Source organism: Salvelinus alpinus, chromosome 30 (genome assembly GCF_045679555.1).
Source record: "Salvelinus alpinus chromosome 30, SLU_Salpinus.1, whole genome shotgun sequence".
In the NCBI taxonomy this organism is placed as follows: Eukaryota; Metazoa; Chordata; class Actinopteri; order Salmoniformes; family Salmonidae; genus Salvelinus; species Salvelinus alpinus.
Genome location: NC_092115.1, coordinates 14,190,194 through 14,208,699, shown reverse-complemented (window position 1 = coordinate 14,208,699; position 18,506 = coordinate 14,190,194). Strand labels below are relative to the sequence as shown.

At 42.4% G+C, this 18,506-nt stretch overlaps 1 protein-coding gene across 11 annotated transcripts in view; it reads left to right on the top strand.

Annotated features, from left to right (window-relative positions):
- Positions 1–18,506, top strand: part of LOC139559913 (kinesin-like protein KIF1A) — a 45,098-nt gene that overhangs the window by 16,904 nt on the left and 9,688 nt on the right. Inside the window, exons 13-42 of one of the 11 annotated variants that reach the window (XM_071376367.1) lie at positions 251–393; positions 575–613; positions 1,615–1,814; positions 2,099–2,178; positions 2,290–2,365; positions 2,527–2,606; positions 2,898–3,004; positions 5,014–5,097; positions 5,383–5,563; positions 5,664–5,736; positions 5,836–5,932; positions 6,073–6,221; positions 7,400–7,578; positions 7,738–7,875; positions 8,164–8,282; positions 8,421–8,506; positions 8,640–8,775; positions 9,676–9,856; positions 13,601–13,691; positions 13,868–13,986; positions 14,083–14,138; positions 14,245–14,353; positions 14,472–14,538; positions 14,638–14,722; positions 15,055–15,160; positions 15,983–16,006; positions 16,755–16,869; positions 17,010–17,143; positions 17,276–17,337; positions 18,202–18,347. In XM_071376367.1, coding sequence (XP_071232468.1) covers positions 251–393; positions 575–613; positions 1,615–1,814; positions 2,099–2,178; positions 2,290–2,365; positions 2,527–2,606; positions 2,898–3,004; positions 5,014–5,097; positions 5,383–5,563; positions 5,664–5,736; positions 5,836–5,932; positions 6,073–6,221; positions 7,400–7,578; positions 7,738–7,875; positions 8,164–8,282; positions 8,421–8,506; positions 8,640–8,775; positions 9,676–9,856; positions 13,601–13,691; positions 13,868–13,986; positions 14,083–14,138; positions 14,245–14,353; positions 14,472–14,538; positions 14,638–14,722; positions 15,055–15,160; positions 15,983–16,006; positions 16,755–16,869; positions 17,010–17,143; positions 17,276–17,337; positions 18,202–18,347 — 3,262 coding nt within the window. Of the gene's footprint in view, positions 1–250; positions 394–574; positions 614–1,614; positions 1,815–2,098; positions 2,179–2,289; positions 2,366–2,526; positions 2,607–2,897; positions 3,005–4,998; positions 5,098–5,382; positions 5,564–5,663; positions 5,737–5,835; positions 5,933–6,060; positions 6,222–7,399; positions 7,579–7,737; positions 7,876–8,163; positions 8,283–8,420; positions 8,516–8,639; positions 8,776–9,657; positions 9,857–13,600; positions 13,692–13,867; positions 13,987–14,064; positions 14,139–14,244; positions 14,354–14,471; positions 14,539–14,637; positions 14,723–15,054; positions 15,161–15,982; positions 16,007–16,754; positions 16,870–17,009; positions 17,144–17,275; positions 17,338–18,201; positions 18,348–18,506 lie in introns of all 11 variants that reach the window. The other 10 variants (XM_071376366.1, XM_071376365.1, XM_071376364.1 and 7 more) reach the window with 10 other exon arrangements.

Sequence of the window (18,506 nt, the reverse complement as noted above, 5' to 3'; positions counted from 1 at the left end):
AGCTCTGAGGTAACATTCTCCGGTTAAAAACATAGTAGTCACTGGGTGACCCTATAGTACTTCACTATCACCGTCATCATTTGTGAAGTGTAATGACAATGCATTATGAGACTAAACCAGAAAGTAATCCAGGAGCTTCAAATAATGATACCTTGAAGGCTCCCATGTTTTCACTGTCAATATAATTATGAACAAAGTTGAATTGAGATTTTTGAGTGAACGTCCCCTTTAATGGTTTTCATTCTCTCAGGTATGCAGACCGCGCTAAGCAGATCCGCTGTAACGCTGTTATCAACGAGGACCCCAACAACCGTCTGGTGCGTGAGTTGAAGGAGGAGGTGTGTCGCCTCAAGGACCTCCTCTATGCTCAGGGCCTGGGAGATATCATAGACAGTGAGTACACACACACACACACACACACACACACACACACACACACACACACACACACACACACACACACACACACACACACACACACACACACACACACACACACACACACACACACACACACACACACACACAGGATGAGTGTCTCACACACACTCTTCTCTCTCCCCTCTCCTCTCAGCATATCGATGTCCTGGTCCTGTGATAGCTGGTTTGAAAAGTGTGTATATTCTGGCAACCTCACGCTTTTGCAGCTAACTTGATAATAAAGCTCAAACATGACACTAAAGTCCTTACACCCCAGAGCTATGACAGGACTCCGAAACTCATCTAAAACCTATAGAAAAGTTTTACGTGAGACCAGCAGACCCTGTAGACAAGAAACTGCTCTCATAGTACTTTCCATGTTCTCATTTCCTCTCTTTTATCTGCACTGATCTGCAAAAATGGGATAGGTGAACGCAAGATGGTGGACTCCTCTTAGGGAACAGACTTTCACCTGTCCAGTCCTTTCAGATCAGTGTAGATCAAGAAGAGGAGACGAGGGGAGGAAGCCATTTTAGACTGTTGGGATGCATGCAGCCTTGGTTACACCGGTTCTCTGGGTGTGTAGCTAGCTGATTGGACGCTCTGCTTCTGTAGAGGAGCTTTGATATGCCAGGTTCTTAATGTGGGCTCTGGTTGGGTCTCTAGAGATCAGCTGCCTTCTAATTCACACTGCTTGCCCGGCATAATTGTCCCTTGCGGATGAATAACGTTTTTTGGAATTGCATTGAATTTAATTCAATAATGCTTTCACAGCCTTTCAGCCTGGAGATTATGCTGCAAGTAAGAACTAAAAGACATTTCTTCTAGACTGGCTGCCCTATATATTGGCTGGTCTTCATATAACATTGCTTGTTTTTAGCTTGGTATTTGATGTATTTTGCATACGAATGTCAGAGAAATGCATTGGCTCTAACTTATCGTATGCTTAACATATTCCGTCAGTTTAAGTTGCTCTTTTGTCGCTCTCTCTGCAGTGGCTTTGGTAAGCACCTGTCTGCTTCTACAATCTATCTTTTGAGCTTTCTTCTTCTTTTTTGTTGCTCTTCCCTTTCTTCCATATGTCCATCTCTCTGTTTTTCTCTCTATCCCGATGTCTCCTCTTCCTCACCTTCCTGCTGTCTGCTCCCTCTCTCTCCCTCTCTCCCCCACACACTCCCGCTCTTCTTCTGGCAGACTTGTGTGATTACAACAACTTTGTCAATAATCGCCAGGCTGTCAATCAAATGGGTGATCTATCCACAGTGACCAATGCCATGACTGGGATGAGCCCCTCTCCCTCACTCTCTGCTCTGTCCAGCCGCACGGGCTCCATGGCAAACCTGCACGACCGCATCTTCAGCCCCGCCTCCGAGGAGGCCATAGAGAGACTCAAGGTAGGGAGGAGGGAGGAGGGAGAAATGAGAGGTAGTGGGGGAGTGAGTAGGTGACTGTGTGAGCTAGAGGGATTGAAGGAGAAAGATACAGGGTGGGAAGGGGAGAGAGAGGAGGAGAGGAAGGCGGAGGAGAGATAGAGAGACGGCTGGGGACAGATGGAGATAGAGAGGAGAAGAAGAAAATTAGAGAGAGATGGCAAGGGTGAGGGAGGCTAACCACAATGCTTAGTAATACCATGTGTGTACCATACCAATGTAGACATTTGTCATTCTTTCCACCCTAGGAAACAGAGAAAATCATTGCAGAGCTCAATGAGACATGGGAGGAGAAGCTGCGCCGTACTGAAGATATCCGGATGCAGAGGTGTGTTAGACGGATTTAACCATTATCCTCATCTGAGTCCCTCTGTCTTCAATAACCGTTATAGCTAACCCAAACCCTAACCCCCAAAACGTGGCTCTCTGCTATCTGTAGGGAAGCCCTACTGGCTGAGATGGGTGTGGCCATGAGAGAAGATGGAGGCACCGTGGGCGTGTTCTCCCCCAAGAAGGTCAGAACCTCAAAAATACAGTACACCCCTATCACAACTGTAATGATATCCGCTACAGTACCCACAATGCTCTGTACATAATCATTTTTTCCCATCATGCTACAACAACCCCTGTCAACAACATTTAGACACGAGTCCTAATGTTCATGTCTTTCTTTCAGACCCCTCACCTGGTGAACCTAAACGAGGACCCATTGATGTCTGAGTGCTTACTCTACTACATCAAAGATGGGACCACCAAGTAAGAACGACTGCTTTCTTTCACCTGCAGGAAATGTGTACTTTTCATTGAGAACTATTTTGGACTGAGGTGGGCAACAATCCTGTAGTACAGTATATATGGATTTGGAGTAGGGGGTCAGCTGTTTAAATTTACTACCTGGAATATCAAAGGTGATGAGTGGTCCTGTGAAGTGGGCTAGGATATTTGATCATCTTCAGAATGTGAAGACTGAAATAGCTTTCTTATAAGAAATACATCTGCGTACAGCAAATCACTCTAGACTCCATATCCTCTGTATCTTTCCTTCAGGGTGGGTCGTGAGGACGCCAGAAGTCGCCAGGACATTGTGCTCAGCGGCCATTTTATCCAGGACGAGCACTGCACCTTCAGCAGCACCACAGGCCCCGGGGGAGAAGGTGAGACTGAATTGACCATGCTAGTTCTATTAGTTATATTTCTATGGGAGGAATAACTGGCAGATTATGCCTGAGTACACCAAAGGTTATAGAGACTCTGTAGAGACTGGGACTAGTGAGACTGGTGTTATAGACTATAGAGTAAGATGACTGGGCCATAGACTATATATTAGGAAAACTGTTATAGACTATAGATTAGGATGACTGGGCCATAGACTATATATTAGGAAAACTGTGTTATAGACTATAGATTAGGATGACTGGGTTATAGACTATAGATTAAGATGACTGGCTAATAGACTATAGATTAGGATGACTGATGTTATAGACTATAGATTAGGATGACTGGTGTTATAGACTATAGATTAGGAAAACTGGGTTATAGACTATAGATTAGGAAGACTGGTGTTATAGATTAGGATGACTGGCTAATAGATTAGATTAGGATGACTGGGTTATAGACTGTAGAGACGTGGACTAGTGAGGTTCTAGACTATAGAGACGTAGACTTGTGAGGTTCTAGACTATAGAGACGTGGACTAGTGAGGTTCTAGACTATAGAGACGTGGACTAGTGAGGTTCTAGACTATAGAGACGTGGACTAGTGAGGTTTTAGACTATAAAGATGTGGACTAGTGAGGTTCTAGACTATAGTGACGTGGACTAGTGAGGTTCTAGACTATAGAGATGTGGACTAGCGAGGTTCTAGACTATAGAGACGTGGACTAGTGAGATTCCAGACTATAGCAATGTGGACTAGTGAGGTTCTAGACTATAGCGATGTGGACTAGTGATGTTCTAGACTATAGAGGCGTGGACTAGTGAGGTTCTAGACTATAGAGGCGTGGACTAGTGAGGTTTTAGACTAGAGAGACGTGGACTAGTGAGGTTTTAGACAATAGAGACGTGGACTAGTGAGGTTCTAGACTATAGAGACATGGACTAGTGAGGTTTTAGACTATAAAGACGTGGACTAGTGAGGTTCTAGACTATAGCGATGTGGACTAGTGAGGTTCTGGACTATAGAGCCGTGTACTAGGGAGGTTCTAGACTATAGAGATGTGGACTAGCAAGGTTTTAGACTATAGAGACGTGTACTAGTGAGGTTTTAGACTGTAGAGACGTGGACTAGTGCGGTTCTAGACTATAGAGACGTGGACTAGTGAGGTTCTATAGATACTGGTGTAATAGACTATAGAGTAAGATGACTGGGCTATAGACTATAGATTAGGATGGCTGGCTAATAGACTATAGATTAGGATGACTGGTGTTATAGACTAGATTAGGAAAACTGGCTTATAGACTGTAGATTAGGAAGACTGGTGTTATAGATTAGGATGACTGGCTAATAGACTATAGATTAGGATGACTGGGTTATAGACTATAGAGATGTGGACTAGTGAGGTTCTAGACTATAGAGACGTGGACTAGTGAGGTTTTAGACTATAGAGACATGGACTAGTGAGGTTCTAGACTATAGAGACGTGGACTAGTGAGGTTCTAGACTATAGAGACGTGGACCAGCGAGGTTTTAGACTATAGAGACGTGGACTAGTGAGGTTCTAGGCTATAGAGACGTGGCCTAGTGAGGTTCTAGACTTTAGAGATGCGGACTAATGATGTTTTAGACTATAGAGATGTGGACTAGTGAGGTTCTAGACTATAGAGACGTGGACTAGTGAGGTTCTAGACTATAGAGACATGGACTAGTGAGGTTCTAGACTATAGAGACGTGGACTAATGAGGTTTTAGACTATAGAGACGTGGACTAGTGAGATTCTAGACTATAGAGACGTGGACTAGTGAGGTTCTAGACTTTAGTTATAGTAGTGTAATCACAGCAGAAGCAGACAGTAGAATGGGTAGAGTCTAGTGAGTGTGTGGGTAGAATCTAGTGAGTGTGTGGGTAGAGACCAGTGAGTGTGCAGAGAACCAGTGCAGAGAGTCAGTAGAATGGCCAAATGTTCACCATCCCCGGTGGTTCTTGTCTGTTGATGATGATGACACAGGGAACGTCATCCTGGAGCCCTGCGAGGGGGCGGAGATCTATGTCAACGGGAAACTGGTGACCACGCCTACTCTGCTTCGCTCAGGTAAGTCTTGAACCCCTCAGCGTCTTCCACTGAGCGTGGGAAACATATATACCACACACGTAAAACATACTGAAAAACTCTGTAATGATTTTATTTTAAAATGTTTTATTTGTTTTGGCATGAATCTGCTTCCATATACAACATCTACAAATAAACTAAGAATCATCACAGGTGATTCACACGTGAACACTCCAGGGTTTGAAAAACATCAATAGGTAAAAATGTATGAAACAACTGATGCATGATGCGGTTGACCTCGGATTGACCTTTGACTCCTGACCCCAGGGAACCGCATTATCATGGGGAAGAGCCATGTGTTTCGCTTCACTAACCCGGAGCAGGCGCGACAGGAGCGGGAGAGGACGCCCTGTGCTGAGACCCCCGTGGAGCCCGTGGACTGGGCCTTCGCCCAGAGTGAGCTGCTGGACAAACAGGGCATCGACATGAAGCAGGAGATGGAGTCAAGGTACAATAATCGATGGGCTACCTTTGGCAAAGCACCAACTGTAATGAACTATCATCCTTTTGTATAGCTTAAAACTGATTTGTGATCGTTTTGTCTGCAGGCTTCAGGAGTTAGAAGATCAGTACCGCAGAGAACGAGAGGAGGCCAGTAACCTTCTGGAACAACAGAGACTGGTAAGACAGGCCACTAACAGATTTTTTGAAATATGTATGAGATATATGCGCTATATTCTGTCATGTGATTTGATGTGTCTGTACCATGGTCTCTCCTAGGACTATGAGAGTAAACTGGAGGCCCTGCAGAAACAGGTGGACAGAAACTCCCGTTGCCTGGAGCCCCCAGAGGAAGAGGAGGAGCCTGAGGAAGAAGGTGAGACAGTGATTGACAGTTATCCACCTAGACCACACTTTTTCAAATTTTTACAATCGTTTTGAAATAAGATGCCTGTTGCTGAGGCCAGACAATGGAATATTTTTAGAATGATGGAATGTTTGAAGTTTTTCCCATAGTTCCATGGACCAAGTGTGAGACGGAGCTTGCACTGTGGGCATTCCGTAAGTGGCGTTTCTACCAGTTTACCTCCCTCAGGGACCTGCTGTGGGGAAACGCCATCTTCCTCAAGGAAGCCAACGCCATCAGTGTGGAGCTCAAGAAGAAGGTAGGTACACTGTCATTATATTTCGGGGCGGCAGGTAGCATAGTGGTTAGAGCGTTGGACTAGTAACCGAAAGGTTGCAAGATCAAATCCCCGAGCCCCTGAACAAGGCAGTTTACCCACTGTTCCTAGGCCGTCATTGAAAATAACAATTTGTTCTTAACTGACTTGCCTAGTTAAATAAAGGTCAAATAAAAATAAATATACAGTGAGCTCCAAAAGTATTGGGACAGTGACACATTTTTTGTTGTTTTGGCTCTGTATTCCAGCACTTTGGAATGATACAACGACCATGTGGTTGAACGGCAGACAGTCAGCTTTAATTTGAGGGTATTTTGTATTCATATCAGGTGAACCATTTAGAAATTACAGCGCTTTTTGTACATAGTCCACTCATTTTAGGGGACCAAAAGTATTGGAACAAATTCACATATATGTGTATTAAAGTAGTCAAAAGTTGAGTATTTGGTCCCATATTCCTAGCACACAATGACTACATAAAGCTTGTGACTCTACACACTTGTTAGATGCATTTGCTGTTTTTTTGGTTGTGTTTCAGATTATTTTGTGCCCAATAGAAATGAATGGTAAATAATTATATTCTTATTTACTATAAAAGTGACTCCATAATGACACAATACATTATTTACCATTCATTTCTATTAGGCACAAAGTATAATTTCAAATCCAAAGTGCAGGAGTACAGAGCCAAGACAACAACAAATGCATCACTGTCCCAATACCCTTTGGAGATCACTGTACATTATATCTATAAAGTAGAACAAAGATTCAATGGTGAAACTGTCAGCTATCAGTAAAATGAAACTGCGTTGTTAATCAGTTCAGTCAATCTACCAAATGAGTGTGCACAGAATCAGACGGGTACTATTCTTAGTATGAAAAAAATATATGTACTCACTGCTGTAAGTCGCTCTCGATAAGAGCATCTGCTAAATGACTAAAATGTAAAAATGTTAACTGTCTTAGGAAACTGTAAATCCATTCAACGTGTCAGCAAAGACTGGTATTGCAAAAAAAAACTTGCGTAGTCGTTGAACCTTTACAATTGTCAATCTGTTCGATGAGTCAGTGAAATGAGATTTGACAACAACATTCTAAAACAAAACTATTTTGTTGCTAACGTGGCAAAATGTTAAAATGATCCACTCTCTCCTTTGCAGGTCCAGTTCCAGTTTGTGCTGCTGACCGACACACTGTACTCCCCACTGCCCCCGGACCTGCTGCCCCCCAGCGTGACCAAGGAGAGGGAGAGACAGCCCTTCCCCCGCACCATCGTAGCAGTGGAGGTCCAGGACCAGAAGAACGGGGCCACACACTACTGGACCCTGGAGAAACTCAGGTATGTGTCGGGGGATCGTGGGAGTTTGTACAGGTTTATTTTGCGTAGCTCTGGTATGTAGGACTATATGGGTTTATGTTACCCAGCATCTACTTTACTGTGTCTGTTGGTTTGATGTAATCTGTGCTGACTGTGTGTTGACTGTTCTGCCCCCTGTAGGCAGAGGCTGGACCTGATGAGGGAGATGTACGACCGTGCGGCGGAGGTGCCTAGCAGCACTGTGGAGGACTGTGACCAGGCCCTGACCGGGGGAGACCCCTTCTATGACCGCTTCCCATGGTTCCGTCTGGTGGGCAGGTCAGTCATGGACCCAGGCCCTGTTCTTTTCAAATGTAGCCGTCTTTCCCTTACTTCCTTGAGGTAATCACTAAGCAGCCAGTGTTTTCATTATGAGAGCAAAAGGATGGAAACAGATCCAATACGATACAGATACAGAGGGGATGATACACATGAAAAATATTTGAACACGGCCCGGGCTAGTAGACTTAACCCCACTAGAGACCACCTCAAGATTCTATGACGCTCCGAAATGATTGCCCTGTGTCTGTTCCTGCTCCCCCTCTCCTTCTCTGTCCCCGTCCGCAGGGCCTTTGTGTACCTGAGTAACCTGCTGTACCCCGTGCCCCTGGTGCACCGTGTGGCCATCGTCAGTGAGAAGGGAGAGGTGAAGGGCTTCCTCAGGGTGGCAGTCCAGGCCATCTCAGGTACAGAGAGTTGACTCTTGTGAAACTGAGAAAGACTGAGACAGAGTGATACAACAGCTATTACAGTTTGTTTATGGATGCTTCTAGTATTTGTTGAGTGTTTGGAGTCGTAACCAACCAGCTGTCTTCTCTCCCCAGCTGATGAAGAAGCCCCAGACTATGGTTCTGGTGTCAGACAGTCAGGAACTGCCAAGATCTCCTTTGAGGACCAACAGTTTGAGAAGGTAGAATCAGTAAGAGATGATATAAAACTTGAGTACTTGCCAAGCCACTGTCTGCATGCTGTATCTAAAACAGTACAGTGTCATTATCTAAAAGGGTTATAATATATATCATATCAAGTGTTTGTCTGGTCAGTTCCAGACAGAGTCGTGTTCTGGCAGCATGTCCCACTCTAACACCTCCCAAGAGGAGCTCCGCTTTGTTGAGGGGGAGGGACAGACCTCTGACATAGGAGCTGACCCTGACGAGGTCAACAACAACACCTGTGCTGGTGAGGGCATCTTAGTCATCATCTTCATCATCATCACACCTGATTTCTCTATAATATAATGTGTTATGGAAGTTCTGTTGGTATTGCATGTGTGGTCTCAATGTTAGGCCCCCCCTTTCTACTATAAATAGATATTCAATGGTGTACAATGGCAGCGCCAACAGTATAAATCATTGAGGATGACAAACAAAGTCAAGGAATTATTCCCATTGTGGTTCTCAGATATTATACGCACAAATATGTTTAGAGAAGACATATTTATGTAAGCCTATCTAGGGTGTAATCAAATCAAATGTATTTATATAGCCCTTCTTACATCAGCTGATATATCAAAGTGCTGTACAGAAACCCAACCTAAAACCCCAAACAGCTAGCAATGCAGGTGTAGAAGCACGGTGGCTAGGAAGAACTCCCTAGAAAGGCCAAAACCTAGGAAGAAACCTAGAGAGGAACCAGGCTATGAGGGGTGGCCAGTCCTCTTCTGGCTGTGGCGGGTGGAGATTATAACAGAACATGGCCAAGATGTTCAAATGTTCATAATGACCAGCATGGTCAAATAATAATAATCACAGTAGTTGTCGAGGGTGCAACAAGTCAGCATCTCAGGAGTAAATGTCAGTTCAATCAATCAATCAATTTTATTTTATATAGCCCTTCGTACATCAGCTAATATCTCGAAGTGCTGTACAGACACCCAGCCTAAAACCCCAAACAGCTAGTAATGCAGGTGTAGAAGCAGTTGGCTTTTCATAGCCAATCATGCATCGGATAATTGTTTATTCAATGTGTCGATGTATTTCGTATCGCTTCCTATCCAAATAAACCATAATATGTAAATTAAATGTTAACTGAAAGGTCAACATGTACTCACTATGACCACAGACCTGTCCCCCATCACAGCCACTCCGGAGGCCCCTCAGAGCCCGTTAAAGGGGGTTCTGGGTCTGGAACTACCCCTGGAGCTGAACCAGGAGAAGGCCCTGTCCCACCTCCGCATCGGATCCACTTTCACCTTCAGGGTCACCGTGCTGCAAGCCTCCAGCATCTCTGCTGAATATGCCGATATCTTCTGCCAGTTCAAGTTAGTGCCTCCCACCCAACTTTTTTGATGTATTTTAGACTTTATTTGACCAGGAAGTGTCTTGAGGTTTAGGTTCAATGTTTTTGAGAGAGACTTGACAAGATGTCAGTGAGGAAAAGCATTTTGAATGATGAGGTTGCATATGGGGGCATTTGTTTCTAAAATCTCTTCTTAGGAACAACTACAAGTGTCTATGGTTCAGGTACTTTAACTCAGGCAGTCCTCGTATTCTAACTGTCTCATAGCTATGCTATGACAATGCCATGCCATTCAGGACCTGTCACTTCTCTCTATCCAGAAACCACCCCATCCTCTCTTGATTTAAACAAACTTAAATCATATGGTTAGTGTTATTCCTAAGGGTTAGTGTTATTCCTAAGAGTTAGTGTTATTCCTAAGGGTTAGTGTTATTCCCAAGGGTTAGTGTTATTCCTAAGGGTTAGTGTTATTTATAAGGGTTAGTGTTATTCCCAAGGGTTAGTGTTATTCCCAAGGGTTAGTGTTATTCCTAAGGGTTAGTGTTATTCCTAAGGGTTATTGTTATTCCTAAGGGTTATTGTTATTCCTAAGGGTTAGTGTTATTCCCAAGGGTTAGTGTTATTCCTAAGGGTTAGTGTTATTCCTAAGGGTTAGTGTTATTCCTACGGGTTAGTGTTATTTATAATGGTTGGTGTTATTTATAAGGGTTAGTGTTATTTATAAAGGTTAGTGTTATTCCTATGGGTTAGTGTTATTCCTAAGGGTTAGTGTTATTTATAATGGTTGGTGTTATTCCTAAGGGTTAGTGTTATTTATAAGGGTTAGTGATATTCCTAAGGGTTAGTGTTATTTATAAGGGTTAGTGTTATTTATAAGGGTTAGTGTTATTTATAAGGGTTAGTGATATTCCTAAGGGTTAGTGTTATTTATAAGGGTTAGTGTTATTTATAAGGGTTAGTGTTATTCCTAAGGGATATTGATATTCCTAAGGGTTAGTGTTATTTATAAGGGTTAGTGTTATTCCTAAGGGTTAGTGATATTCCTAAGGGTTAGTGTTATTTATAAGGGTTAGTGATATTCCTAAGGGTTAGTGTTATTTATAAGGGTTAGTGTTATTTATAAGGGTTAGTGTTATTCCTAAGGGTTAGTGATATTCCTAAGGGTTAGTGTTATTTATAAGGGGTAGTGTTATTTATAAGGGTTAGTGTTATTCCTAAGGGTTAGTGATATTCCTAAGGGTTAGTGTTATTTATAAGGGGTAGTGTTATTTATAAGGGTTAGTGTTATTCCTAAGGGTTAGTGATATTCCTAAGGGTTAGTGTTATTTATAAGGGTTAGTGTTATTCCTAAGGGTTAGTGATATTCCTAAGGGTTAGTGTTATTCCTAAGGGTTAGTGTTATTTATAAGGGTTAGTGATATTCCTATGGGTTAGTGTTATTCCTAAGGGTTAGTGTTATTCCTACGGGTTAGTGTTATTTATAAGGGTTAGTGTTATTCCTACGGGTTAGTGATATTCCTATGGGTTAGTGTTATTCCTACGGGTTAGTGTTATTCCTAAGGGTTAGTGTTATTCCTACGGGTTAGTGTTATTCCTAAGGGTTAGTGTTATTCCTAAGGGTTAGTGATATTTATAAGGGTTAGTGTTATTTATAAGGGTTAGTGTTATTTATAAGGGTTAGTGTTATTTAAAAGGGTTAGTGATATTCCTATGGGTTAGTGTTATTCCTAAGGGTTAGTGTTATTCCTACGGGTTAGTGTTATTTATAAGGGTTACTGTTATTCCTACGGGTTAGTGATATTCCTATGGGTTAGTGTTATTCCTACGGGTTAGTGTTATTCCTAAGGGTTAGTGTTATTCCTACGGGTTAGTGTTATTCCTAAGGGTTAGTGTTATTTATAAGGGTTAGTGTTATTTATAAGGGTTAGTGTTATTCCTAAGGGTTAGTGTTATTCCTATGGGTTAGTGTTATTCCTAAGGGTTAGTGTTATTCCTAAGGGTTAGTGTTATTCCTAAGGGTTAGTGTTATTCCTAAGGGTTAGTGTTATTTATAAGGGTTAGTGTTATTTATAAGGGTTAGTGTTATTCCTACGGGTTAGTGTTATTTATAAGGGTTAGTGATATTCCTAAGGGTTAGTGATATTCCTAAGGGTTAGTGATATTCCTAAGGGTTAGTGTTATTCCTAAGGGTTAGTGTTATTCCTATGGGTTAGTGTTATTCCTAAGGGTTAGTGATATTCCTAAGGGTTAGTGATATTCCTAAGGGTTAGTGTTATTCCTAAGGGTTAGTGTTATTCCTAAGGGTTAGTGTTATTCCTAAGGGTTAGTGTTATTCCTAAGGGTTAGTGTTATTTATATGGGTTAGTGTTATTCCTAAGGGTTGGTGTTATTCCTAAGGGTTAGTGTTATTCCTAAGGGTTAGTGTTATTCCTAAGGGTTAGTGTTATTTATAAGGGTTAGTGTTATTCCTAAGAGTTAGTGTTATTTATAAGGGTTAGTGTTATTTATAAGGGTTAGTGTTATTCCTAAGGGTTAGTGTTATTTATAAGGGTTAGTGTTATTCCTATGGGTTAGTGATATTCCTATGGGTTAGTGATATTCCTAAGGGTTAGTGTTATTTATAAGGGTTAGTGTTATTCCTAAGGGTTAGTGTTATTCATAAGGGTTAGTGTTATTTATAAGGGTTAGTGTTATTTATAAGGGTTAGTGTTATTCCTAAGGCTTAGTGTTATTTATAAGGGTTAGTGTTATTTATAAGGGTTAGTGTTATTCCTAAGGCTTAGTGTTATTTATATGGGTTAGTGTTATTTATAAGGGTTAGTGTTATTTATAAGGGTTAGTGTTATTTATAAGGGTTAGTGTTATTTATAAGGGTTAGTGTTATTTATAAGGGTTAGTGTAATTCCTAAGGGTTAGTGTTATTCCTAAGGGTTAGTGTTATTCCTAAGGGTTAGTGTTATTCATAAGGGTTAGTGTTATTCCTAAGGGTTAGTGTTATTCCTAAGGGTTAGTGTTATTCATAAGGGTTAGTGTTATTCCTATGGGTTAGTGTTATTCCTATGGGTTAGTGTTATTCCTATGGGTTAGTGTTATTCCTATGGGTTAGTGTTATTCCTATGGCAGACTCGTCCGACGGTGAAAGACAAGTTTCCATCAAATGTGCTCATAATCAGTGCAGGATATTGAGAGTAGTAAATAATATACACTGAGTGTAAAAAATCTTAAGAACACTTTCCCTTTTGTCCTCAGAACAGCCTAAATTTGTCGCTGCATGGCCTCTACAAGGTGTCAAAAGCATTGCACAGGGATGCTGGCCCAAGTTGACTCCAATGGCTGGATGTCCTTTGGGTGGTGGACCATTCTTGATACAGAAAACTGTTGAGTGTGAAAAACCCAGCAGTGTTGCAGTTCTTGACACAAACTGGTGGGCCTGGCACCTACAACCATACCCCATTCAAAGGCACTTAAATCTTTTGTCTTGTCCATTCACCCTGTGAATGTCTCAGTTGCCTCAAGGCTTAAAAATCCTTCTTTAACCGGTCTCCTCCCTTTCATCTACACTGATTGAAGTGGATTTAACAAGTGACATCAATAAGGGCTCATAGCTTTCACCTGGTCAGTCTATGTCATGGAAAGATGTTTTGTACACTCAGTGTATATTAGTAATGTCACAGTGCAGTAGTTTAATGTATATTGTTTTGTATAAACTCAATGTACATGATTAATGAATATTTAATATTGATTGAATGTGTTTTTCTACTTCCAGCTTCATCCACCGACATGACGAGGCGTTCTCCACTGAGCCACTGAAGAACACTGGCAGGGGACCTCCTCTGGGATTCTACCATGTACAGAATGTAAGCACTGACCAGAAACAATATATTCTTATTCATTACAACTAATAGGTTACTGCAAGTCTCATTTCTATGATATTACCATTAATTAATTAATTAATTTTGTTATTTCCTCGTATCATCCATTGTTACAGGCCTTATTGAGTGATGGCTAACCTCGCTTTTGATTTGTCTATTAGATCACGGTAGAGGTCACCAAGTCGTTTGTGGAGTATATCAAGACCCAGCCCATCGTCTTCGAGGTGTTTGGTCACTACCAGAAACAGCCGTTCCCACCTCTCTGCAAAGACCTCATCAGGTGATAAAACTCTACTTGTTCTCTTCTTCTTCAAATGATCCTGTTTCACTGTCTTGCTAAAATAGTCAATTTTAAAAGTTCACACTTTTTTTACAGTCCCCTTCGACCTTCTAGGAGGCAATTCCCGAGGGTCATGCCCTTGTCTAAACCAGGTGAGGGGTCAAACATGGCATTGTGTCCTTCTCTTTATCTTAGCAAAGTATTTTGTCACAGTGCCAGAACGTTAACCAGGCCAGATTCATTCCTTCTCTTTCACAGTGCCGGCCACCAAGCTAAACACCTTGACTCGCTCCATGGCAGGCCCATGTCACTCCAAATATGACCTCATGGCCTTCTTTGAGATCTGTGAGCTAGAGGCCAACGGAGAGTGAGCACAAATCTTACATCTGTTTCCTTACTTCCCCGCTCATATCAAGGAATCAAATGGACACAACAATCATAATCTACTCATATAGTTTGTACATTTGTTCTGTGTTTGTCCTCAGCTATATCCCTTCAGTGGTGGACCACAGAGGTGGCATGCCTTGCCATGGAACCTTCCTCCTTCACCAGGTAAAGAATTGCAACATTTTCAGAGGGGAGTTGATTTGAATCTATTTCTCAGTTATTCAAGGCCCAGTGTTGACTTCCTGTGTGGTGACCTGTCCACAGGGCATCCAGAGGAGAATCACAGTTACCATAGCACACGAGACAGGAAATGACGTAGAGTGGAAGGAGGTCAAGGAGCTGGTGGTGGGTGAGTACGGCTGGAAGAATGCTTTATTAGGAGACAACAGAGCGTCATGACAATAAAGATCCACTAGCTCCATCTTTACAGTACATCAATCGATCAATCAAATGTATTTGTAGAGGCCTTTTTACATCAGCAGATGTCACAAAGTGCTACATAGAAACTCAGCCTAAAACCCCAAACATCAAAGAATGCAGATGTAGAAGCACGGTGGCTAGGAAAAACTCCCTAGAAACCTAGAGAGGAACCAGGCTCTGAGGGGTAGCCAGTTCTCTTCTGGCTGTGTCGGGTGGATCATAAACATCCATCTCTGACTTTTGACCTTTGACCTCTTTCAGGGCGTATCCGGAATACTCCGGAGGCTGACGAGACCATCATTGACCCAAACATCCTCTCCCTCAACATCTTGTCTGCAGGCTACGTCTGGCCCTCGTATGACGACAAGTACGTATGATTTCCTCTTTCTCAGCTTTTTACTGGACATACTGTACATACTGTACATACTGGACATACTGGACATACTGTACATACTGGACATACTGTACATACTGGACATACTGTGCATACTGTACATACTGGACATACTGTGCATACTGGACATACTGGACATACTGGACATACTGTACATACTGTGCATAATGTACATACTGGACATACTGTGCATACTATACATACTGTACATACTGGACATACTGTGCATACTGAATATACCGGACATACTGTACATACTGGACATACTGTGCATACTATACATACTGGACATACTGGACATACTGTGCATACTATACATACTGTGCATACTGAATATACCGGACATACTGTACATACTGGATATACTGTACATACTGGACATACTGTACATACTGTGCATACTGAATATACCGGACATACTGTACATAATGGAAACACTGTGCATACTGTACATACTGTGCATACTGGATATACTGTGCATACTGTACATACTGTACATACTGTGTATACTGGACATATTGGACATACTGTACATACTGGACATACTGTGCATGCTGTGCATACTGGACATACTGTAGTTATGAATCAATGGCTTTAGCTTGTTTCTCTCTTTCACAACAGCAGCTGAATATGATTTTCCATAATGTTCTGCTGCAGTATGTCTATTTTTCTCTTTTTATTTGTTGTTATATATTAACACTGTATATTTTGGTCACTTTGCTGCTGTGAAATCCTCAGCCAAGCTGCTTGTTTAACCCGCTCGTCCTCTTCTCTTTGTGCTTCGCTGTATTGCAGTGTTTCCCTGGGAGTTGACCATAGGTATAACACACAACCTTTCTCCTTCTCTCCTCTCTTTATACAACCTTTCTCCTTCTCTCCTCTCTTTATACAACCTTTCTCCTTCTCTCCTCTCTTTATACAACCTTTCTCCTACTCTCCTCTCTTTATACAACCTTTCTCCTTCTCTCCTCCCTTTATACAACCTTTCTCCTTCTCTCCTCTCTTAATACAACCTTTCTCCTTCTCTCCTCTCTTTATACAACCTTTCTCCTTCTCTCCTCTCTTTATACAACCTTTCTCCTTCTCAACTCTTTGTTTCTTTGCTTTTTGTTGTTTTATTTCTAACTTTTTTCTGCAGTTTTTTTTACCCGACATGTTCATTTGGCTTGAGGCTGTTGTTTCTGTCCATGTATAGAGTTTGTTTCAGTACTCCTTGTCTTTGAGGGGCTTGCACAACTGAATACCTTTTCCTCTTGATATTGCCTGATCTATGCCGATGAAGGAAAGTCATACTACACGTTTCCATTCATTCATCATTGACAAATTGAAAACAACGTCTATACACCAGTGGAGGCTGCTGAAGGGAGGACGGCTCATAATAATGGCTGGAATGGAGCGAATGGAATGGCATCAAACGCACGGAAACCATGTGTTTGATGTTGCTGATACCTTTCCACTAATTCCGCTCTGGCCATTACCACGTGCCCGTCCTCCCCAATTAAGGTACCACCAGCCTCCTGTGCTATACACCAAAACCACTCACTTTTTCCCTTGTGTTTACCTACAGGACGTTTTACCGGTTTGAGGCAGCATGGGACAGCTCCATGCACAACTCCCTCCTTCTGAACCGCGTCACTCCCTATGGAGAGAAGATCTACATCACCCTCTCAGCCTACCTAGAGGTAAACATTTCCCTCGCTGCAACCCTGAAACATCACCCAGGTTGGCTCTCTATATTGATGGGGGGAAGTGGTGAGTTAGCCTGTACACTACAATTTAAAGTGCTGTGAGTTTAATGCTGGTTCTGGTCCATTCCTTTCAGATGGAGAACTGCACCCAGCCGACGGTGATCACCAAAGACTTCTGTATGGTGTTCTACTCCCGTGACGCCAAGCTCCCCGCCTCTCGCTCCATTAGAAACCTTTTCAGCACCGGCTGCCTAAGGCCCTCAGAGAGGTAGCTAGGCCCGTAGAAATAGAATTAGAACGTAATATTCCAGGTTATATATCTCTATATGGGTAGGCCCCACCTCAAGCCCTCTCTGTGGAATCTGACAGTACTAACTCTGTTCTCTCTTCTCTTCCTCAGTAACCGTGTCACTGGAGTGTATGAAGTCAGTCTCTGCCATGTCGCTGATGCCGGAAGTCCAGGTAGATTAAAGGAATGGCAGAATGCTTGATTATAAACACAATTATAAACTGGTTGGTTCGAGCACTGAATGCTGATTGGCTGACAGCCGTGGTATATCAGACCGTATACCACGGGTATGACAAAACATGTATTTTACTGCTCTAATTACGTTGGTAACCAGTTTATAATAGCAATAAGGCACCTCGGAGCTCTGTGGTATTATGTCCAATCTACCATGGCTAAGGGTTGTATCCAGGCAGTCCACGTTGCGTCGTTCCCAGGAACAGCCCTTAGCCGTGGTATATTGGCCATATACCACACCCCCTAGTGCCTTATTGCTTAATTCTACACAAGCATCTGGGCTGCATTTCATCCAACTTGTGTGTGCAACTGTCAATTTAACAGTTCACTCTATCTGGAGATAAATCTGGAATGACCTACAACCCACATCCCCAGTGTGTTCTGGCAGTATATAGACAGTATATAGACAGTATATCCGTATATAGGCAGTATATAGACAGTATATAGACAGTATATCCGTATATAGGCAGTATATAGGCAGTATATAGACAGTATATAGGCAGTATATAGGCAGTATATGGGCAGTATATGGGCAGTATATGAGCAGTATATAGGCAGTATATAGGCAGTATATCCATATATAGGCAGTATATAGACAGTATATAGACAGGATATCTGTATATAGTCAGTATATAGACAGTATATAGGCAGTATATAGACAGTATATAGACAGTATATAGGCAGTATATAGACAGTATATGGACAGTATATGGGCAGTATTTGGGCAGTATATATGCAGTATATAAACGTAGTTCTGTTTTTATATTTGACATTGCTGTCTTTTTACCCTTTTTTACCCTCAGGCATGCAGCGGCGGCGCCGGCGCGTCTTGGACACCTCAGTGGCATACGTCCGTGGAGAGGAGAACCTGGCTGGGTGGAGGCCCCGTAGCGACAGCCTCATCCTGGACCACCAGTGGGAGCTGGAGAAACTCAGCCTGCTGCAGGAGGTGAGGCCTGGGATTGGTAGGGTCTGTAGGGTGGGTGGGCCGGAATTCAGAGGGGTGGAGTCAAGTCTGATAGTTAGTCAATGAATGAATGAATGAAATAAACAAACAATACTTTGCCATTGAAATGTGGTCTGAATAATAAATAATGTTTCCATCCAT